The sequence below is a fragment of the Dermacentor andersoni genome, chromosome 1, assembly GCF_023375885.2.
Source record: "Dermacentor andersoni chromosome 1, qqDerAnde1_hic_scaffold, whole genome shotgun sequence".
Lineage (NCBI taxonomy): Eukaryota > Metazoa > Arthropoda > Arachnida > Ixodida > Ixodidae > Dermacentor > Dermacentor andersoni.
The window spans coordinates 154662994-154687317 of NC_092814.1; the positions used below are offsets into that span (position 1 = coordinate 154662994).

The 24324-nt window shown below is 46.8% G+C and overlaps 2 protein-coding genes across 2 annotated transcripts; both read left to right on the forward strand.

Moving 5' to 3' along the window:
* The first annotated feature begins 4172 nt into the window (after window positions 1–4172).
* Window positions 4173–7454, forward strand: LOC126546247 (uncharacterized). The gene is made up of 3 exons (XM_050194401.2): window positions 4173–4251; window positions 6188–6643; window positions 7347–7454. Exons 1-2 carry the CDS (start codon window positions 4240–4242, stop codon window positions 6599–6601), a joined length of 426 nt encoding a protein of 141 aa, XP_050050358.1. The 5' UTR covers window positions 4173–4239; the 3' UTR covers window positions 6602–6643; window positions 7347–7454.
* A 9828-nt stretch (window positions 7455–17282) lies between these two features.
* LOC126546248 (uncharacterized) lies at window positions 17283–20227 on the forward strand. The gene is made up of 3 exons (XM_050194402.2): window positions 17283–17315; window positions 19010–19462; window positions 20120–20227. Exons 1-2 carry the CDS (start codon window positions 17304–17306, stop codon window positions 19418–19420), a joined length of 423 nt encoding a protein of 140 aa, XP_050050359.1. The 5' UTR covers window positions 17283–17303; the 3' UTR covers window positions 19421–19462; window positions 20120–20227.
* The last annotated feature ends 4097 nt before the right edge of the window (window positions 20228–24324 follow it).

Sequence of the window (24324 nt, forward strand, 5' to 3'; positions counted from 1 at the left end):
AAATGCTATAAACCTGCCCATTTCATTCCTGCGTCTTTGGCGTAAAACAATCAAGGCACGCGCGCATGTGCACGCTCGCATAGCGGCGCTACGCAATGTGACGCGCGCGGCGATCATCTCGAAGAGCTAGTTCGCGTTGGTACGAGAAGTATACGTGCGATTGTGGCCTCATGGTTGGAGAGAGAGACAAAAGGGACGGAAAGGCAGCGAGCTTAGCCAGTGTAAGTATCGGCTGCCTACCCAGTGCTGCGGAAAGGGTTAAAGGGAATAAAAGGTGAGAGGAGGAAAAAGAAAAAATAAAGTGAGAAAAATTCACACAATATAAAGCGATGCTACGCGCCACAACTTTCAAAGTCGGTCGCACATTTCACGAGCCTAAAGAACTTGTGCAGAGCCCTTAGCATCGGGCTGCAGTGCTGGGGGACAAGTATAGCTTAATTCAATCCCACCGTCGAGCACGTAATTCAATGTTTCTCTTTATGTGTGAGCTCTTCAGCAAGAGAGTAGTATAGCTACGGTCAGGAGTGTTCGCAAAGAAAGCTTCACTTTAAAAGAAAAAAGCTATATGACAGCGAAACAAACAAACCGCTTCGACATCGGCAAATCCAGCACAGACACACGCACAACCACGTGCCATATGACTTGCAACGCCGTTGTTCGTGGTCGAAGGTGCTCCAGGGCTGCGCGGCGGCTCTGACATGCGAAATCACGGTTTAGTAAATACCGCTAATTGAAGCTGTGTTTAAGTCTGGAACTTACCCTGTGTCTGCGCAGCCTTGGAGCCCCTTCGACATGGGCACCCGTATTGCAGGTCATATTGCACGTGACAGTACGTGCTATCTGAAATATTTCTGGTGCACCGGAAAAGCCTCGCGAAATGATGCTTTGCGAAGAGCCGCAACTAATAGTTCAAGCTACCAGAAAATTAAATGCGGCAATATAATCGCAGACGACTAACTCTGCTATACGTATGCTTTCACGCAACCCGACTGCTACTCGGAGTTTCAGTAAAACTTCATTTGGGCCTAGTTGGTACATAATTCTGAACTTAACGTTACAGCGCAAACACCTAAGACGAACCACAAAAAGAAAGACACGACACACACTGGCGCTGTATGTGTGCGCCAGTGTGTGTCGTGTCTTTCTTTTTGTGGTTCGTCTCATGTGTTTGCGCTGTAACGTTAAGCTACTCGGAGAAATACGTGAACGTAAGCTGTTCCTCTTATGTCGTTACTCCAACGGCGCAGCTGCAATTTCAACACGCATGCAAGCCAACGTATTCAAATGTCAAGGTCGTTTAGTAACATAAAAGCAGGAAATAAACATTGCGACAGCGAACAGTAAGGTTTCGTTTTCTTTATTAAGCAGAAACGCCAGCCGCAGGGAAACAAGATTGCTTTCTAGCTCAAACCCGTGCACTTCAAAGTGACGCATATAAGCGACAAGCCTGAAAACATAAGAAAGTGGAAAAATAAACACAGTAAAAATGGATGAACAATGCAAGCCGGACTCAAGGAGCGTAGCCGGTAATTATAACCGCAGCCATTACGCACGATAAGCCTTGGTAAGCACGCCCGGAAGCGGAAAACGTGCGCTAAGTTAAAGCGAAAGATAAGCAACTAAAGCAAAGGAACTAGGAAAATGTAACTCGCACGAGCATGTGAACGTAAGCGCTCGGCGGTCGCAGGATTTCTCTCCGAGCAACCGCGAGGAAAAATGAAAGCAGGTTTGGTTCGTGGCTTCTGTTTTCTAACCTTCACCTAATTGCATGCGCGATTAAGAAAAATGAAACAAAAATTAAATTATGGGGTTTCACGTGCCAAAACCACAATCTGATTATGAGACACGCCGTAGAGGGGGACTTTCGACCACCTGAAGTTCTTTAACATGCACGTAAATCTACGTAGAGGGGCTTTTTTTTTCTTGCATTTCGCCTCAATCGAAATGCGGCCGCCGTGGCCGGGTTTTTAATATCAACAAAAGAAAGGCTTCTACGATAAGTGAAAAGCAGACGTAAACAAAGGTATTCCGAACTGGTTGAAATAAGAACACACTTTTCCTTTTATTGGTAAGCCGAACTGAATACGCGTGACGCAGGCCGCACGCTCGTTGCTTTAGTTTACTTTCGGTAACAACAGATATACCGAAAGAGTCATTTGTAAAGCATGCATGTGGCCTATTATAATAACTATCATTGAAGAACATACGATCTGTCCTATCTTGGTCGGCAGGTCTTTGGCACTCATTTCGATTTACAGACAACGTGCTCTGTATTCTGATGTTTTACGTGCCAAAACCACGAACGACACCGTGGCGAGGGACTCCGGATTAATTTTGACAACCTGGGGATCTTTAACGTGCCCCCAGTGCACGGGTCACGGGCGTTTTTGCATTTCGCCCCCATCGAAATGCGCAACAACGTGCACCATCCGATTATTTGTCGACCGACATCACGCCAATCCGCGAGTTTCCTAGCATGTAACGACGCCGGAGGCTGGCGACCGGAGCGCAGAAACTGTATGCGAACTTCGCGTGTGTGGCGTCTATAATCGGCGAGCAGCAGCGACGAGGCCAGCCGGCGCGACGCCAGCCTGGGCGTTGGTCGTACTTCGCAGCGACCGGCTCGCCGCAAACAGTGCCGCTCATTGACAAACATTGGAAGCCAATGGCCCGTACGGCAAGGCGCGCGTTCCAAAGTCCGGGCCCATTTTTTTCTGCCCACCCTTCATTGGCCGCTCACGTTTTCAATCTCAAAGAAACGACAAAGACAGCAACAAGAAAATGCGTCGCGTCGCTTACTGTTCGCGCTGGCCTTGAATAAATTACACTGGCCTGTCCTTTAAGCGGCGATATTCGCTTCGCGCCGGCACACGATGACAGCGGCCCGCAGTCCCTGCAGCCCGCAAGTGTCGCAAAGCGAGCGAGTAAAAAAGAAAGTGCACATCATAACGTAATGAGCCGCAGGAAGGAAACACAAATCCAATCACACTGCGGACACGCTCGTCCAGCTTGGCTTCGTTTTCTTGCGCCCGCTTCGCTGTCGAGGGCAATTACACCGCGTGCCTGCATACACGCACGCACGCGCCCGGCAGCAGCGCTTTCCCGGCGGGCCTCGCATTCGGATCTCGCGAGAAAGAGGGCCGGTCGAAAAACCACGCATTGTAATATACTGGCGAGCGGCAATTTCACACGATTAACCGAACACACGAAAACAGAGGGGGAGGGGGAAGGGAAAAAAAAAGAAAAGGTGCCAGGAAACAAGGAGTGGCCGTCGGCGTGCGAGAACGTTGCCACGGCGAGGTTGCGTTGTGAAAGACCGGGGCCGCCTAATTGCGACCCCCTTCCACTTTTACGATCTCCGGTCTATGGACAGGTGAAGAAACAAGGCGGACATTAAAATAATACGTAAAGAAAGGAACGCGAAACATGTCACTAGGGGGGGGGGGGGGGAGGGGGGTTGTCTCGAAGTGAAACGCGATTCATGACAAGATGCAGGCCAACGGCGCACATTTACGCTAACGGGGTGAGCGTTGGCTGACGCGGTCGCACAGGGGGCGAGCAAAAAAAAGCGAGAGGCGCAGCTGAATCGCCCAAGGGACAAGCAAATTAAAAACAAATGAGCAACCAGAAAATGAGCCTAGAAACACACGGTATAGAATACGGCACCCGCACTGTGCGCATGGAGAAAACGGGTAGGGAAAAAGAAAGAGAAAGGGGAGGGGGGAGAAAAGCAAAAAAAAAAAAAAAAAAAACGATGTAACCTTGTGCGCGAGTCCATATCGGAAAACCTAGAAAGGTACATAATCGAGCCACTCTCCTACAGGTGCCTCGAGACAAACTCCGGCCAAATATCCGCGAGAATGTTGGCGGCTATTTATTCTGTGCATGCTTTCTCTTCTTTTTTTTTTTTTTTGCCTTTACACTCGCAGCGGACAGCGTGGGCTGCACGCGCGGTGGAACGTAAGACTGTGGAATATTTGCTGCTTCTTATCGCTTACATCTGGCTTCCGGTGGTGGGGTGTTCAGTCGTCGGAGGGCAAATGAAAAGAGAGGGAGCAAAGGCGTGGACACCCCTTCTCCTCAGGAGGCTGGACCTTTTCTTGCTTTTTTTCAACACTTTGTTCACGCTGGGTCAGGCCGCACGACTTTGCCCTCGGTGTCACAGGGGTATATAAGTTGAGCCCACCAAGACGGCAAGCATCAGAGTTTCGCCAGAACCTCCTGAGGAATACCAGCACCATGAACACCCTCGTGAGTTGCATTCGTTTCTCCTGAGGTGTTGGTAGAGGCAACACGGCAGTGCATCTGCTGCGTTTCTAACCTTTCCTCCAACGGCGTGCTCGCATCGCACCATGAGCCGGTCATCAAGGCGGACACAGGCGCGACGCTGCTTTTAAGCAGCTCCCTTGCTTTGATGGCTGGCATCTGGACTTTGCCACGCTTCTCTCGTTACTTCTAATCACCTCACATGTGGCATTTAAACCGTGATGCTCACTTCTTTGACAGTTACGCTCATTGTATTCACTTCTGCATGTGCCACCGGTGCTTCTGTGCTTACCATGGGGCGTGTATTTTTACCTACTGGGACGTTCCTTGTGAATTTCCTGTTCTATAACAGATACCATCTGCTTGTTCTGAGCTTCACAAGTTGCTGGCAGTGTGCGGAATCACCAAATATTGCCTCAGTAGTTGGTGGCTCTGCCGTGTTGTTAACGAAAGCATTCACACCTCGGCCGTCTATCCTCACCGCAAACACAGGAAGGGCTGAACAACTAGGCCCTATAACGAGAAACATGCAGCTCTTGTTAATTAATTAAAATTAATTATGGGGTTTTACATGCCAAAACCACTTTCTGATTATGAGGCGCGCCGTAGTGGAGGGCTCCGGAAATTTCGGTCACCTAGGGTTCTTTAACGTGCACCTAAACCTAAGTACACGGGTGTTCTCGCATTTCGCCCCCATGGAAATGCGGCCGCCGTGGCCGGAATTCCATCCCGCGACCTCGTGCTTAGCAGCCCAACACCATAGCCACTAAGCAACGACGGAGGGTACAGCTCTTCTTGCATCTTTCCTTCTCTTGTATATGTTGCATGAACAAAGCAGAAAGCATCATTACCAGCTCAGCAAGCACTACAAAACCGGCGTTTTTTTTCTTGCAGACACAAGCGAGCACTAATGTTCGCGGTGCCGCTCAACAAAACGCGTGCACGGCATTCAGAAGAACAACGATTCAAAAGACGAACCATTCATCTTGTAACCAAGTGATCGCACATTGACACCCATTATCCAAAAGGAGAAAGCCAAAAACTTGTTGACTCCAATCGTATATGAAGCGAGTAAGCGCTTGAAAGCCCCGCCTCCTGTGTTTAAGCGTCCACACATGCGACATTTGCATCGAGAGGAATGTGACCGAAAAGAAAGCGCGGAGGCTCGCAGACTTCTCGTGGCTGTCGCGAACACGGCAGCTTTACCTTTTGATTACGCTGTCTACTGCACAGCTAATAGGCTGGATGTGAAATATTGGCAATGCAGTGTCACAATCAAGATTCGACATTTCTTAATGATAAGGTTTTAACATTAAAACAGCCACTTAGGACAAAATAAACAAATAACTACGAGAATAGGAATGGAGGAGCCGTGCACGAAGTTAATCACTGTTCAACAGCGACAGCCTGACTCTGCGAATCGATTCCGTGTCCGAAGACGTGTGCTGAGGATCAACTTTGGTAGGATATCTACTCAACAAGGCGATTTGATAGAAAAACACAGATTATGGTCAACAGCCAAAGGCACATCGTTCGTATAAATACGGGCCTCTTCTTTAGTGACGTTCGTCGATTCGAGATATCTCGTGATCGTATGAAACCGATGTCATGAAGTCCGTTCTAGGAATAAATAGGCCTTGCGTTTAAGGTGGATCCCAACGGCTAAAAGTGAGGTACAGGTGCGCCTTCTTACGAATATAAAGTGGTAATAAAATATGGCGTTTTGCGTTTACTATATAAACTCGCAAATTTCTTCCTATTGATTTACACTACCCCAATTAGCATCAATCGGAAGAATAGGCATGCCAAAAGATTGATGCTCATAAAAGATTTGTCGCGCACAACCATCCATTCGTTTGAAACACAGATCACCCAGAAATTAGGTATGCACTCATGACAGATTTCACTTTGGCGCGCGCAGATCGTCTTCGCCGCCCTCATCGCCGCCGCCAGCGCTGGCTTTGCCGGCTACGGCTATGGCGGATATGGCCTCGGCTACGGCCACGGCCACGGCCACCACGCTGTCGCTGTTCCCGTCAAGACCGTTTCCTACGTGAAGAAGCCCGTCGTCAGCGTCGGCTACGTCACCAAGCCCGTTGTGACCTACGTCAAGCAGCCCGTTGCCACCGTCTCCCACACTGTCCAGCCCGTCGTGTCTGTCAGCCACGCCCTCGTCTCCACCGGCGGATACGGTGGTGGCTACGGCGGATACGGTGGTGGCTACGGCGGTCTTGCCGTCGCCGGCTATGGCGGCTACGGTCTTGGCGGCTATGGCGGTCTCGGCTACGGTCACGGAGCTGTCCTCAAGGGAGGTTACGGATACGGATACCACTAAATTCTGGCGTAAACTATGATAGCTACCTTGCTTGTACCTCCGGTAAGTGCCGTTTCTTGGACCATTTGCATTGTCGAGTTCATTCCATCATTCACACGCTCCAAAAAGCCTTGAATCACAAAGTTACACATAGAGAATTGAAAATTAGGCATGGAGAGAGAATGGAGTAAAAAAGGCAAAGATTGGAGACAGCCTAGAATAAAATATACAATTTGCTGCCCTACAGTAAAAGAGAGAGAAGGAATATGAAAAGATAAGAAAAAGAGAAGTATAAATCACGCACACACTCACAAAGCAAGCTAGAGAAACGAAGGTTGTCCCACAGGCCAGTTGACAGGGAAGTACAAAGCCAGAACAGAGTGAAGCAATATACCCATCAAATAAGAAGTCAGTAGATCGGCACTAGCTCAATTTAAGAAAGTACTTCCTTGAGTACTCGAGACTACTGTATTCTTGCGTAGCGTAGGAGAACGACATTTTGGTAAATGTAATGCCTGGGCGAAAATTGTGGACTACTACTGAATACCGTACGCGGGCAAGAAGTTAAAGCTCTCTGTTGCAGCAGCAAGCGCACACACTTCTAATGTAATTACTAAGCCGCAAAGCTATCTGCCCATAGCTTTACAAGCATGAACACAAGAGTGGAAGCCGCAGGTTTAACTATATTGCTTCCTGATCAATACGCTCGGATTGAACCTGTGAGATTGTGTGGGTTGAACAAAAGTGTATGTTTTTGTTGTTTCAGGTGCGAACACATCGGTGGCGGAATCGACGAAAAAGTCCACGCTTGTAGCATCTCGCTACTCGTGTATTTATTGTGTACAAATAAAAGCTGCCATGATTGACGCATGCATCTTCCGTTGTATGTTTCCTTGACAGTTGTCCTTTCTACTCCTAAGCATTTGCAAGCGGGCTGTTATGCTTTGGGATGGTTTGTTTTTATTTCAATGAACCAGCGCCCATTCCAAGGGACAGTTTCGAAAAATAAAAGAAATGTCCACGGATGCCTGCCCATATTGCAAGATCAGAGGTGCTAAACATAAAGGTGTTCAAAAATTTTCTATTCCAATTCTGCAATCATCCTTCCGCAATTGGTCAAAAACTCTTTGGGCCACCCCAACTTCGCCTGTCTGTCATGTGACGTCAAGAAAACTGCGATAGCTCCCAATGTGACATGGCGTGTACACACTGATTATGTATGATTAGACCGAACAAAATAAAAATAATTATTTCTGATTCGACGCCTTTTCGCCATTAAACATCTGCTATTCGTCAAAAGGTTTCAGGCTGCACGCACTTCTTCTGCCTGTCACTCGACGCCACAAAACCACGAAAACTCATTGCGTTAAAGTGACGTGCACGCGTTAAAGACGCACTAATACGCCGAATAAAACTGGATTTCATTTCTTTTTTTTTTAATAGCCGGAGACTGCCCCGTTCCGAAAGGAATAGAAGATGGCTGCCGCCGATCACTCAGGCACTGGCTACTCGCACCTGCCGAAGAGCATGGACTTATTTGCCTACAATAAAACTTTTTGCGTGGCCGTGTGACGTTTTTGAGCACTTTCGGCACGTTTACGACATTTCTCTGCCAACTGTCCTTTGCTGAGTATCCGTTTTAGCGGCATTCTTGACTGTCCGTTGTATGCCACCGCGATTTTAGACAAGCCACCACAAGCTGTAAGTAAGGGAAAGCGGACCAACCGCAGACGCTGGCACCTCCCTCTTCATCCGGTTACCTATTTTCAGAGTGCTGGCTCGGCCCCATCGAAACCCTCTCCACTTGAGCGTGCTCCCCGCTTCTTGTCAGCTAATTAGATAAGAAAAACCGTTCAATGTAGGCAATGTTATTCGTTTTGAAAGCAAACAAAACTGACCTCCTATAAACAAGGATAGCGTTTGATAGGGCTGTTCAGGCAACGCTGCAGGTCACCGCCCGATGCTTGCGCCAGCGGTTACGTAAATTTGACGTCAGGAGATTGGAATAAAAACACGTTATAGGGAGCCAGAGCAGTGAAAATAAAAAAGAATGTTCTAACGAGCAGCAAGATGTTGGCACAAAAGCTTTTTATAGTTAGCACACAAAGCTTTTCTTTTTTTCTTTTTAATGCGTAAGCTATCAGAATAGGCAGAAATACGAGCTCGATAGATTGGAAGGAAAGCAAGGGCGCAGTAGTTCTATGTAATCAATAGCGTTTAAGTTCACTGAGTACGCATTTCTGACCACTGTGACAACATGCGCGACATTACGCCGAAGTTGTTCCCTCCCCCTTACTGATACAGTTAATGGCGGCGAGCCTCTACGATGTCCCCCAAAATGAAAGAAAAAAAACATGCATATCCAACGCATATGTGCGATGCATACAATTTTGTATACGTCCATCTCATGCAATAGCCGCTTGCTCCGCGACCATTGCATGAGATGGACGAATACAAAATTGTATGCATCGCACATATGCGTTGGATATGCATGTTTTTTTTTTCTTTCATTTTGGGGGACATCGTAGAGGCTCGCCGCCATTAACTGTATCAGTAAGGGGGAGGGAACAAGTACGCTTACTACAGACTGGTACTTATCCTTGCCCACGGAGACTGAACATGTTTTATCCGGAGACGTATACAGAGCCTTATTGCCAAGATTGTGGTGCTTCAGCCACGCTCGAACACATGCTCTCGTCTTGCGAAAGAATTGAAGACTCGGCGATCAAGGATGCGTCCAGGTGGGAGGCTGCACTTCGCCGCCCGGACCTGGATGAACAATTCTGGGCTGTCCAGCAGGCTCACGATGTGGCCGTGAGGCTTGGCCTTCCGGTCCCGACGTGGGAGCGGCCCACTTAGTGGTTAATTATCACTACTTGCAGGACCAAATAAAGTTTTCCATCCATCCATCCATCTCATGCAACGTGTAATCTCGAGGAATGCAAAGTCAAAACATTATATTATCATGCAATCTTTATTTTATGCACTACCCCACTCTGAAGCTATGTCCAAATGCAAACTCAAATCAGGCTGATGCACGACCTGATGACGAAGGCGATCTATGATGCTTATTGAGGGAATAATGGTGATGACAGGAGTATGCACATAAAAAAATACGACATAAATCAAACAATATTTATGGATTGGCAGGCATTCTCAGATCATGAACAGCAGGTTGCCATTATCCCTCAAGAGAAAAGTGTATAACAGCTGTGTCTTACCAGTACTCACATACGGGGCAGAAACCTGGAGGCTTACGAAAAGGGTTCTACTTAAATTGAGGACGACACAACGAGCTATGGAAAGAAGAATGACGGGTGTAACGTTAAGGGATAAGAAGAGAGCAGATGGAGCAAACGCGAGTTAATGACATCTTAGTTGAAATCAAGAAAAAGAAATGGGCATGGGCCGGACATGTAATGAGAAGGGAAGGTAATCGATGGTCATTAAGGGTTACGGACTGGATTCCAAGGGAAGGGAAGCGTAGCAGGGGGCGGCAGAAAGTTAGGTGGGCGGATGAGATTAAGAAGTTTGCAGGGACGACATGGCCCCAATTAGCACATGACCGGGGTATTTGGAGAAGTATGGGAGAGGCCTTTGCCCTGCAGTGGGCGTAACCAGGATGATGATCAAGGTGATGATGATGATGATTTATGGATTCTGTACCTCTTGCGTCACTATGGTACATACTTATCCTTGAGGATTGTTCAAGAATGGGCACATACCCGGTGGCACATGCCGCCTGGCTAACTCAAAGGATAGAAACTAATAAAAGAATCTGTGAAATGTATTTCATTGATTCAATAACAGGTTGGCGTTCTTTAGAGATGCCTGTGAGCTCACATTACGTGTTCAGGTTTTATGTAGGAAGTTATCTTTTGTTGCGCAGAACAAAGGTGCGCATACTTGGCCCAATGGTTACATAAGCCAGTTCGCTGGTGCTTTCATTCGGTGCACGTCTAATCTTTGTACCTATATATGTATATATTCACAAATATATATTTATTTTATTATTTAGCAAATACTGCCGGCCTGTATTACAAGCCTTAGGCAGGAGTGGGGTACAGAGATAACAGGAACAAAGAAAACGTACATTGCAACAAAAGAAGCAAACAACGAGACTCGGCTGGAGTGCAAAACACAGTTGAATCAAAAAAAACAAAACACTCGACTCAAAACAAATTGCATGTGTGCCCTATTGTTCATTCAGGGCTTGTAAAAACAAGTTCACCGTTTCAGAACTGACCACGTTTCCAGGCAGATCATTCCATTGAACAATGGTGTGGGGAAAAAATGAGTATTTGAAAACATTTGTTTTGCACGAGATTGCGCCGACTTTTTTGGAATGATAGGAACGCGTAGGGCGGTGGGTAAGGGGCTCAACTAGAATGCCTTCCTCTAGTTTTATTTTATTATGATAATATAAGTAAAATAGTTTTAGTCGTTCGCGGTGACGTCGGAGGTCCAATTGTTCGAGTCCTGCAGTGTTCATCAGGGCTGTTGGGCTGATATTCCAGCTGTAACAATTAAATATAAACCTGACTGCCTTGCGTTGGACATTTTCTAGTTTCACTTTGTTACTCTCAGTCCAGGGATCCCATACTGCCGCAGCATATTCTAATAGCGGTCGTACATAGGTTTTATAGGCTAAAAGCTTTATTTCTTGAGTAGATTGAGCTAGTGTTCTCAAGTAATGCAGTTGTCTTAGGGCTTTTTTTTCGATATACGAGATATGTGCATTCCATCGAAGATCAGAGGTTATGTGAATTCCTAAGTATTTAAAGGTATTTACGACTAAAAGAGGTTTGTTGGCTATGCGATATGTAAAGCTTAAGGGATTCTTTTTACGTGTGACAGTCATTGCTACGGTCTTTTTCAAATTCACAGTCATTTGCCACGTCGAGCACCAGTTTTCAATTGTAGATAGGGAATCGCTTAAAAGAAGTTGATCGTCAGGACTAGAAATTTCTTGATAAGTTATACAATCATCAGCGAACAGTCGCAGTTTAACATGCATGTTTTCAGCAATGTCGTTAATGAACACTAGAAAGAAAAGGGGACCTAGGACAGAGCCCTGCGGAATACCGGAATCCACTGGGACCGCATCAGAAAGGACACCATCGACAACTACACTTTGACGCCTGTGCGAAAGATAGGCTTCAATCCACGAGAGAAGGCAATCGTGTTTTAATATGGGTTTTAATTTTAACAATAATTTATGATGTGATACGCGGTCAAACGCCTTCTCGAAATCAAGAAAAATGATATCGACTTGACTTCGCCTATCTAATGCTGCTGCCAGGTCGTGGACAGTTGCAATCAGTTGAGTAATAGTGGAAAGACCGCGACGGAACCCATGCTGTCGGTTATCGATAACGTGATTCTCCTCGAGAAAATTGGTTATGTGTTTACAGATGATGTGTTCTAGCAGCTTTACGGAAGTACACAGAAGAGAAATCGGCCTGTAGGAAGAAGGTGTTGACGGGTTTTGTTCTTTAGGAATCGGAGTAATTTTTGCGAATTTCCAATCTGATGGCAACTCTGAGCGTTTTAGCGACTTCTTAAAAACTAAGGTTAAGTACCTTGCACACCACTCAGCATAACGGACTAGAAAGGTGTTGGGTATTTCATCGATACCTGGCGACTTCTTGGTGTCTATGTTGAGCAGAAGAGCTAACACGCCTTCCTCAGTTACACAAATGTCAGTGATTGGAGGTAAATCAACCATGGAATAGGACTGTGGTGCGAAACCGTCGTCATGTGTGAATACCGAACTGAAGTACTGGTTGAGCGCTTGTGCAATTTCTAATTTGTCGTGCGTAGTCGCGCTATCTGTAGAGAGGCCAAGAACCGATTTCTTGCGCGGCGCGAGATATCGCCAGAACTTACTTGGGGATAAGAGAAGGAAGTTTTTCATACGCACGGTATGGAAATAGTGTTTAGCCTTACTGATAGAGTCCCGTAACGACTGGCGCAGTGCGGAAATCTTATCGGCTGTGGTCTGTGAAAGACGTTTTGTATGCTGACGTCTTGCTTTTTTCAGCTTACGCCCCAGACGCGCAATGTCCTTTGTCATCCATGGATTGCTGCTGCGCACTATTTTCCGTTTTCTTGGCACAAAGTCAGTTATGCATCGGTGAACTAGGTTTTTGAAGAAGGCCCACATGTGCTCTACAGAACAACTCTGTGATTCATACAAACCAGAAAAAGAAGATGCCGAGGTAGTGACCGACCAAACAGCCCCCATTTGCCAGCCCGCAATGAAAATCCCGGTAAAGTAGGCAAAGGAAGCTTCGCCTTAAAACAGCCATCATGGTTTCGTGGTTGGACAGACAGAGAAAGTACAAATTTTCCGCCTATTTGCCGATGTTTTGGAACAAACACATGCACACCGTCCACTGTGACAAACTGGCTGTGGCGTTCTGGTGGTGAGCGTGAGGTCGCTGGATAGGATTTCCGGACACCCAGTGTACCTGTGCTCAGAGATTCGGACCATAGTCGGCGAACTCACTCATGAGTTGACACACTTACGATCAGCGCCATCCGCGAATCTGAGCCTGAATGAGTCGAACTGAGCCGGAGGGGTAGTGGAAGCGAGCGAGTCGAAGTGAACTGAAGTATGTGTAATTGTCTGAGTCACCGTGAGTCCCTGTGAAACGGAGCTTGTGTTTAGTCTAAGTGAACACAAGCGAGTCTCCATGATCTGTAGTTTCGTTTATTTTAGAATGCATGAAATTATACCGTATAAGAGAGTTTGACTTTATGCACATCATTAGATCCCAAGTGAATCTGACCGTATTAACGAGCGGGTTTCTTCGCAATTATTAAACCTAAGTGAGGGCATGTGAGTAAAGCACTTCTGTAAAATTTGATTTGTAAAAGCATGAGGTTGTATGTAAACTATGTTGGATTATTTTTCTGGCATAGTGATTTCAGCAGAGTGCTCAGCGATTCAAAGGCGATACTTGGAGTGAATGGCTGCCAACGTTTTTTTTTTTTTTTTTTTTACCCGTTGCGCGGTAGATGTATACGATGAAAACGAGAGCCTTTGTGACGCATTGTGATAGCATTTGCCCCCCCCCCCCCCCGCTGCCCATCGATGGCCAAGCACACACCGGCAATGTAAAAAGCGCCGACCTCCAGGCGGTCCCAGTCTCGCGTTTGAATCGCTAGGCACAATATACGCATGTTCTACACAACTTGGCATTTACTCGAGCTCAAGGTTTTCCTGCGGGAACGTTTTTAAGCACATGTACGTACGCGCTCCCATTTTCATAGGTTGAGAACATTAATACATATCCCATACACTATGGGAGAGGGACAAACTATCTAGGATCGTTCAAGGCTTCACAAATTGTTGCTAGATGGCACAACATGCCACCGCAAGGGGGGAGGGGGGTAGGAACGGCGTGTGTGCCTGTGACAACGTCAAGGTGACGCCATGACGACGATGGCAAGACGATTCATTTATTGTACTACGGCAACAAAACGTAATTCTATAGGGCGTTCCAAAAGGCGGTGCAATTTCACCGCGTCTAAAAGCACTAATTATCAGGAGGGAAAGATGGGAGAATCTGATGTGCCCTCGAAAAGGGGGCGATGCAGGCGCCATTTGCCTCGAACAGAGCTAGCTTGCCCGTTGTAAAGAGTGTGGTAAGGCTCTTCTCTCGTGCCAAGCGTGTCTGTAGAAAATGGGTAGAGCATTTGAGCTGCTGCGCTGGGCGACCCTGGTTCAAAACCCCTTCCCCCTTCTGGCATGTTTCCATAAAGGAAAACCCCCAAATGAGGCGAACATGTTCCTACCGACTCCGAAGTGTGTAGTAAGAGGCAGGAATGTTTCGTATTAAAGCTTCAGTTAGTGCATGCCACGCGTTATCTGGTACATACGAGAGGAGGAAACGTACGACATCACGGCGAAACACCTGCTTACAATACACCCGGCTGCGGTGCGGATCTAGGTGGGGCGCGGAGGCTACCCCGATGTCGGTGCAAATATATATATTCCTAATGACAAATCTTCTAACATACGCCTATTTGCGGACGACTGTGTTATTTACCGACCCATTAACAATAGCTCAGATATCCTGTCCTGCAGCGTGACTTACAAACAGTTGAAAAATTGTGTAAGACATGGTTATAATGTCATTAAATGTAAATAAAACCTCATTAATCTCTTTCAATCGTCGGCATTCTTATGCAGCACCCTCATATCTCTTAGGTAATTCAATAATATCATCTGTGACCTGTTATAAATACTTAGGGCTTATCTTAACGCACGATCTTTCCTGGTCCTCTCACAACGCTAAAATAACTAACGAGGCTAACCGCATCTTAGGCTTTCTCCGGCGACATCTGAAATTTGCCGCTCCTCCGGTAAAAACTATTGCCTACAAATCTGTGGTAAGGCCCAAACTTGAATACGCATGCTCAATTTGGGACCCTCATCATACTAATCTTTCTAACATGATTGAATCTTTCCAAAACCGCGCAGCCCAATTTATCTTCCATGACTATTCTTCATATACCAGTGTCACAGCGCTAAAATCTAATGCGAATCTTCCTAGACTAGAAGAGAGACGTCAAGTGTCCAGGCTCATCCTATATCACAAGTTTTATCATGCCCCGATTAGTAACAGCGTCATATCGCCAGCTCACCGCCATTCATCCCGGACCAATCATTCAAAGTCAGTGTACCCCCACATGCACGCACATCATCCCATCTTCATTCGTTTTTTCCAGGTACAGCGAGAGACTGGAATGATCTGCCTGAAGAAGCGGCGGACCACTCCAGTGCGACTGCGTTCAGGACTGCCATCGAACACATTTTTCTTTGAAGCAGCCCACCCCTCATGTAAAACCCCTCTCCAGGGGCATTTGAGGAATAAATAAATAAATAAATATATATATACTGGGTGGTAGGTAAGAGACACTTCGCATTAAAAGATGCTACTGGGTAAGTTGGCGCATTGTCAACCCAACAGTAGTTATTATGTGAGTCTGTGATTCGGAGGCCCTGGTGAGTCTGCCGGAGTCTTATATTGGTCAGGCCGTGTCCGAGAGGGTTCTGGAAGGTATGATGTACGTAAATTGTTCCAAGTGAGCCTGGCTAGGTCTGATTTCTGGTGAATCTGAGTTCGAATAAGCCAGCGCGAGTCAAATTTCGAATAATGATTACGGGTGAGTTCGGCGGAGGCTAATTTTGATGATCGAGTTTCAGTGACCCTAAATTGAAGTTAGATTTTGCGACTCCGTGTTCTGTTGATTTTGCGGACCTACGACATGGGCGACAGGCGAAAACGTTCATGTGACCTAAATTAATCTGCAGCATATCTCTCTTAGAGAATGAGTCAGTCAATAAATCAGTCAGTAACCTATTCGGGCCGTTAAATAATATGTTTGGTGTAATTGATCACATTCTAACAAACAGTATGTGCATTCTTCAAAGACTTCTCATATACCGATGTGCTTCATAGAGGTGCCTGTTGGTCCTATAAGGTATATATACTGTCTATAAATACGAAAATCATTGGGAATTATACTTCTATTTACCTTTAGTTGTCTAGAAACTTCCTAACAGTGGTCTGCGGAAAGTAGAAAGGCATTAGTTAAAACAAAAAGCGTAAGGCCGTAAGGCACAGGCTGTCCATAGACGTTTTATAGACTTCACAGAAAAAAATTGCTATACAAGGGCACATTCATTAAAATATTCCGCAGTATACGCCATTCGTTCCGTGTGGACAGGTAGAGCAAGCTTAATGGCACCATAGGCAGTTTGGTGTCGTTGCTGGAAAATACAAAAAAGTAGTCCTCCCCCACCTGTCGGGGCTTTAAATCATGGACTGCGACTGCGACTCCTCCAGTGGTTTGGAACGGCGCTGCCGTGAAAGTGCATTCTTTCGGCATTGCGTAGCTGCCAAAATGAAAACCAGCTTTCGTACTTGACATCTCTGCTGGCCACACGATGAATACTGTCAATGAGCGCAACTAGTCCTCTCTAAAGTTCCGTCCTGCACATCTAACTCAGCGCTGACCCGCCGCGGTGACTTCGCGGCTATGGTGTTGCGCTTCTAACCATGAGGTCGCGGAATCGAACCCCGACCGTGGCGGCCGCACTTCGATAGGGGTGAAATGCAAAACTGCCCGTGGTCCAGTGCATTGAGGGCACGTTAAGTCACCCCTGGTGGTCAAAATTAATCCGGAGTCCTCCCCTACGGCGTGTCTAATAATGAAATACTGGCTTTGGTAGGTAAAACCGCAGAATTAATTCATTCATTCAAATCAGCGCCGGTGCGACCGCACCTGGAGGCGGTCGCGTCGAAAAGGAAACTGCGGCCACACATGCGCGAGAATTTTGGCGGTCACTTATTCTGTCTATTTTTTTCTTTAATCTCACAGTGGACAGCGGGCGTTTCGCGCGGTGTGGAATGTGAGGCTGTGGAATATTTTCTGCTTCTTATCTCTTGCATACATCTGACTTCCGGTGAAAGGGTTGGGAGAGGGGGAGGTTCTGTCGTCGGAGGGCAAATGAAGAGAGTGTGAGCAGAGGCGTGGACACCCGTTCCCCTCGGGCTGGACCTTTTCTTGCTTTATTTTTTCACCCCTTTCCGCGAGCTCTGTTGGCCGGCACAATTTTGCCCTTGGTGTCGCCTGGGTATATAAGTTGCCCCCGCCGCAAAGGTAGCCATCAGAGTTTCGCCAGAACCTTCTGAGGAATACCAGCACCATGAACACCCTCGTAAGTTGCATTCGTTTCTCCTGAGGTGTCGGCGGAGGCATGCGCGCAGTGCATCGCCTTGTTTCTAACCGTTTCTCCAACGGCATCCACGCATCGCACTGTGAGCCGGTCACCAAGGCGGACACAAGCGTGACGCTGCTCTTAAACAGGTCCCTTGCCTTGATGGCTGGCATCTGGACATTGTCACGCTTTTCTCGTGAATACTAATGGCCACAGACGTGATGTTTAAACCACGATGCTCACTTCTTTGCCCATTGCCCTCATCTCATTCATGTCTGCATGGGCCACTGGTGATTCTGTGCTTACCATGGAGCGTGTATGTTTACATACTGGGAGGTTCTTTGGGAAATCGCTATTGTGTAACGTTTACCACCCCTTTGTTCGTTCTAAGCTTCACAGGTCGTTGACAGTGTGTGGAGTCACCAAATATTCCATCAGTAGTTGGTGGCTCTGCCGCGTTGCTTCCGAACGGATTTACACCTTGCCTATCTATCTTCACCGCAAACATGGTCATCACTAAACAGGGCGCTTCTAGCCAACAAACAACCTGTAGCTCTTTTGTAGCTATCCTTCTCTTGCCCGCGTGGTTCACTAACCAGAAACAATCGTTACCAGCTTAGCAAGCACTACAAACATCGCAGCTCCTTTCTTGCAGACAAAAGCGAGCGCTAATGTTTGCGGTGCCGCTGAACGAAAAGCGTGCTCACTATACTGAGACGACGAACCACTATCGCCCACTCATATCGTAACGCATTGATCGCACATCGACTCGTGTAACGGAAAAGGAGAAGGGAGCCAAATAGGTGCTGACTCAGATCGTATCTGAAGCGAGTAGGCGCTTTACAGCCCCGCTTCCTACATTTAAGAGTCCACACCATGCGAGATTTGCATCGTAAGGGACGTGACCGGAGAGCTAAGATGCGCGGGGGTTGGCAGACTTGTCGTGGCTGTCGCGTGCGCGGTTGCTTTTAGTTTTCCTTTCGCTGTGTAGTGGACAGCCTTAAGAGGCTCGGTGTTAAACATTAGCAAGACACCGTTACACTCCCGAATGCGCATTTTTAAAGGCTAGTTTTCTAACACTATAACGACCACTCAGGACAGAGTGAGCGAATAACCACGAGAATAAACATAGAGGAGCCGCGTGCGAAGTAAATCATTCTTCAACGGTGGCGGCCTCAATCTGCGAATCGACTCTTGCGTCCAAAGAACTGTGCTGAGTGTACGGTAGAACCTTGGTAGGATATCTGCTCAGCAAGACGCGTTGATGGAAGCACACAGATTGTGGTCAATAGCGAAAGACGCATGGTGGAGGTAAATACGGGTTGCCTCTTTCGTGAAATTCATCCGTTTGTGACGTCTCGTGATCGCATAATACTGATGTCATGTTAAACGTTTTTGGAGTAGATAGACCACGCGTTCAAGTAGGACCCCGACAGCTGTATGAGAGGTACAGGTGTGCCTTCTCACGAGTATAAAGTAATAATAAAACATGGCGATTCTTGTTTGTGGTGTTAAACTCGCAAATCTTATCCTATTGATTTACGCTAATTCAACCAGCATCAGCGGCATTAGGCATGCCTAAAGATTACTACCAATAGAAAGACGTGATGTGCACAACTGCCCGTTCGTGTTAAACGGAAATTCCCCAGAATTCAGGTATACACTCACGATGGCTTTCGTTTTGGCGCGCGCAGATCGTTTTCGCCGCCCTCATCGCCGCCGCCAGCGCTGGCTTTGCCGGATACGGCTATGGCGGATACGGCCACGGCTACGGCTACGGCCACGGCCACGGCCACCACGCTGTCGCCGTTCCCGTCAAGACCGTCTCCTACGTGAAAAAGCCCGTCGTTAGCGTCGGCTACGTCACCAAGCCCGTCGTGACCTACGTCAAGCAGCCCGTTGCCACCGTCTCCCACACCGTCCAGCCCGTCGTGTCGGTCAGCCACGCCCTCGTCTCCGCCGGCGGATACGGAGGATACGGAGGATACGGTGCTGGCTACGGCGGTCTTGCCGTCGCCGGCTATGGCGGCTACGGCCATGGTGGATATGGCGGTCTCGGTTACGGCCACGGTGCTCTCCTCAAGGGAGGCTACGGATACCACTAAATCCTGGCGTAAACTACGACAGCTACCTTGGTTGTACCTCAGGTGAGTGCCGGTCGATTCTTGGCTCATTTGTACTTTTTTTCGCCCTAGAGTTCATTTCATCGTTCACACGCTCCGAAAAGCCCCGAGTCACAAATTTACTAATTCAGAATACAATATTATGCGTGGGGAGAGAATGCAGTAAAAAAAGGAAAATATTGGAGACAGCCTAGAATAAAATATATAATTTGCTGTCCTACAGTAAAAGAGAGAGAAGGAATATGAAAGCATAAGAAAAAGAGAAGGGAAAATATGCACGTACACTCACAAAGCAAGCTAAGGAACCGAAGGCTATCAAAAGGCCAGTTAGCAGGGAAGTCTGACAGCTCGATTTAAAACGGTATTTTGTCGAGTTCTCGCGACTAATTTATGCTTTCGTAGCGTATGAGAACGGCGTTTTGATAAATGTAATGTCTGGGAGAAAATTCTGGACTAATAATATTGAAAGTGGATTATTAAAGCTATCTGTTGCAGCAGGAGGTGCACACGTATTAAGTATAATCATGAAAAAAAAACGAAAAACTCTCTACATAGCAGTGTCAACATGAGCACAAGAGTGGAATCTGCAGGTTCAACTATTTCACTTCCTGATCCGTACAGTCAGATTGAACCTGTGAGATTGTGTGGGGGGAACAAAATGTATTTTTTTTGTTGTTTCAGGCGCGAACACACCGGTGGCGGAATCGACGAAAATGTCCACGCTTGTAGCATCCCGCTACTCGTGTATTTATTGTGTACAAATAAAAGCTGCCATGATTGACGCATGCATCTCCCGTTGTATGTTTCCTTGACAGTTGTCCTTTCTACTTCGAAGCATTTGCAAGCAAGCTGTTATGTTCTGGGATGGTTTGTTTTTATTGCACTGAACCAGCGCCCATTCCGAGGGACAGTTTCGGACAATGAAAGAAATGTCTACGGACGCCTATATTGCAAGATCGGAGCAGTGAAAAAAAATTGCACCGCGCCGTAAGGAGCTGGCATAATAAAGAAAGAAGCATAAACGAACATTTTGATTTCCGATTTTTTTTTTTGTCTATAAACTATTAGCTAGGCAGAAATGTGAGCCGCATACTTCGGTAGTAAAGCGAGGACGCAGCACCTCTACGCAATCAATAGCATCTAACTTCACTGAAATGCGCATTTCTGGCCGCTGTAACTACGAAGTTGTTCCCTCCTCCTTACTAAAATAGTTAATAGCTGCGTGCTTCTACGGCGTGGCGTAGAAGGCATGAAAAAAAAATATTCTTTTATTGTCGTGCAATTTTTACGTTTATGTGCTATATCGCCCACAAGCTAAGCCGAAATGCAAACTATGAGATGTATACGCAGTGAAGTCACAATGACTAAGGCGATGTATGATGCTTGCTGAGAGAAGAATTGTGAAGAAAGATGTGTGCACAGAAAAATACGACACGAATCAAGCAACCTTGGGGGATCACAGGGAGATAAACTCTTTCTGGAGGATTGACCGAAAAATGGGTACATGCCGAATGGCGAAATCAAAAAAGATGAAGCAAATCAAAGAATTCGTCAAAGATAACACACCAGTCTGTTAGCAGGGTGTTCAGCTTTAGAGAGATCCCTGAGCAGGCATTATATGTTCATGTTCCTTGAGGTATTATTTAATTTCGTACGTGCGGAACTGACCCTTATCTGTATCAGACCACGCTAGCAGAGCGGCAGTCACTCGCTATCACTTTCGCAGCAATCCTATAGCAGTCAGAGCTGTGACCCGTAACCCACGTTATGTGGTGAGTCGTGACCACGGCGAGTTCAGTCCAAAGGGGCAGGACGAGTTTTTGACTGACTGTGTTTATTGGTCACCTCAGTTGAACAATCACAGGTAACAATAACAGGTGAAAACACAGAAACCACAGCGACTGAGCGTCCCGCACGGCTGGGGCATAAACCGGCTGATGATAGTTCAGCTTGCTTATGATACATCCACAGGCTGATGATCGTTCAGATCACACAGCGTGGACCCGCGCACACAAAAGCTGGGGCGCTGGAGGGGGACGGTGGGTGGCGTTCTTCGCGGTTGAGTTGAGATACGGCCGGTCGCCCACTCTTCAGGCAAAAGACAGCAAGGCCGCGGAAGAAGCACGTTTCCCACCGAGCTGCTGTGTGGTGAGGGAGCCGCCGCAGATAAAAAAAAAAAAAAGGGGGGGGGGGGGGGCACGGAGGGAACTGGGTGTCCTGGATGCGGTAGCTGCGGCAAGGCACGAAAAGCAGCGGGAGCTGTGAATGTGCCTTCTCCGTACTTCCTACGCATCACGTGATAAACACACGAGACTGCTCTTGAGATAATTGGAAGGCGCTTGCATTCCCACAGGTGTTACGTACGAATCATAGTGAGACATGCCGATTCTGGAAGATCGGCGAAGAATGGGCACACACCATGTGGCACATACTCAGTGACTAAATAAAAAAATTAAGTAAATCAGTCCGTTAAAAATATTTCTTCATGTCATTAATAGATTGGTGTTCTTTAAAGATGCCTGTAAGCTTACATTATGTGTTAAGGTTTTATGAAGGACGTCCTTTTTGTTGCACAGAGGATATACATATACTCTGACGTTGTAGTGACGATAACAGTCGCAAAACTGTGAATGACGAAACTAACTTTTCAGTGGGCGAACCCGCAAAAGCAAGTTATACTTAAACCACAACGATAGCGGCGAACACAATCGGCGATCGTCGAAATCTCATCTGCGGGGAAAGCGTGTCGGTTTTTATGCATGAGTCATCGAAGGTTCCAGAATAATTGATGGTGCCCACGTGTCTTGCAGAAAGTACCGCGCGATTCGCGCAGCATATACAATCAGATATTACACAATGTTTGGTGACAACAGACAAGAGATGGAACCATCGATAACACTGGAGAAACTTCCGATATATTCAGGCGCGTCCTGCGCTGAGCGATATCGTTTAACCTTTGTAAGCCGGTGAAAAAACGTTCACCCGAGAAAGGTAAATTACACATTGTTACGTCTCAACACCACAAAGGCGTTAATTGGACGTTTAACACAAGTCAAATTACCACCCATCCATCAGCGCCTATCCAGAGGTCAACACCGCGTGAACACCAACTCTTGACGGGTCCCACAAAAAGCCCTCACCCCGCCCTTTACCTGTCAGCCTGAGCGAAGGATGAAAAGGAGGGAAACAATGGTCGACGACCTGAGTGGCGCAAATTGCTTTCTTGCCACATATTCCAAACCAGTCTCTCCGGAGGCGGAGTTACTGAGGGTTATTGCGAGCATGGGCGGGGTATCGCAATGGAGTCGACGATGGTGATTTGCTGCTGGGCAGTCTTCAGGTTCCCTTGTCGACTCACCTAGAGAAGACGACGGTATTAAAAGCGGAGAGTTTTCGAGTGTGAGGGCAGAGGGTCCTGATGTGAACTTGGACGTTTAGCTTGCTCCTGCATGAAGTGGGCTTCCGTACTGGAGCCGTGTAACTAAGCTAATAATCCCTTTTTCTTCATTTTCTACAACCTGACGTAGCAGTCGATAGCCTTGGTGGATCCCTTGCCCTGAACGTCACTCTAGCCGCAGCAACATGCCAATATACAGGGTGTTCCACGTAACTTTAGCCACACATTCAAAATATGCGAATGCCACGTAGCTGGACAGAACCAAGGTAATGTTGTTAGCCGTCGCTTGGAGATACTCAGATTATTTTTTCATTCTGCCTAATTATATAATTGGTCTTAATTAATTATTGAACTTTTCAAATATTATATTTAGATGAAATGTGTCAATGAGGAAATTGTAGAGCGACATGAAAAACTCCAGATACAGCTTTGTGTTGCTCAATACGTGCTACATAAAAGTTTTTCCGAGCGGGAAAGAAGCCCTCGAATACGCGAAAAGTGCCTCGATTGACCAGTTGCGCGCCAATTTTGCGTGCATTTGCGGGCTTCTTTCACGCTCGGAAAAACACTATTGAAGATCGGAACGAAATTCTCGTGTCTATTGTCAATAATAGAAATCCCTCAAAATTCAAAGATAGTGTTACAGCCCTTCTTATTATCTAACTACTTTATTGTGCTTTTTGCCCTTCCCTTAACGATACATTTTCCGGGTATGGTTCATGATATATTGTATATTACAAGCAAAACGAGACAAGGTAAAAGCAGGAGCCAACGTTTCGACAAGTGGACTTGTCTTTTTCAAGGCCTTCCATCCTTCCTTGAATTTTCATCTCCCGCCTTCCCCGTGTCTTCCACATTATCTATTATGTCTTTAAATTTTAAAAAAATTAATTAAATTATGGGGTTTTACGTGCCAAAACCACTTTCTGATTATGAGGCACGCAGTAGTGGGGGACTCCGGAATTTTCGACCACCTGGGGTTCTTTAACGTGCACCTAAATCTAAGCACACGGGTGTTTTTGCATTTCGCCCCCATCGAAATGCGGCCGCCGTGGCCGGGATTCGATCCCGCGACCTCGTGCTCAGCAGCCCAACACCATAGCCACTGAGCAACCACGGCGGGTGTCTTTAAATTCGGTATTTCTTGTTCACTCTTGTCCTTTATGTCATATCACGCGCCGTAATATTTCATGCTGACCCCCCCTCCCCTTATGTAATGTCCCATCAGCGTCTTTAAGGGAAAACAAATGATGATGAGGTGTATATACGTATGTGGATGTATTTATGTATATTGTAAAGTCGAAGCGCAGGTGCGGCACGCGCGGTACCCCAATGACGGTATAGCTTCCGACATCCCAAGATAGTGGGCTCCAGGAGCTCGCACGGCGGCGCGAGAAAGGAGGACGAGAAGAAGACACAGAAGCAAAGCACGCAAGAACTTTCCTACGGCGTCCGTAGAACTGAATATTTTGGATGGTTTATTGACAAA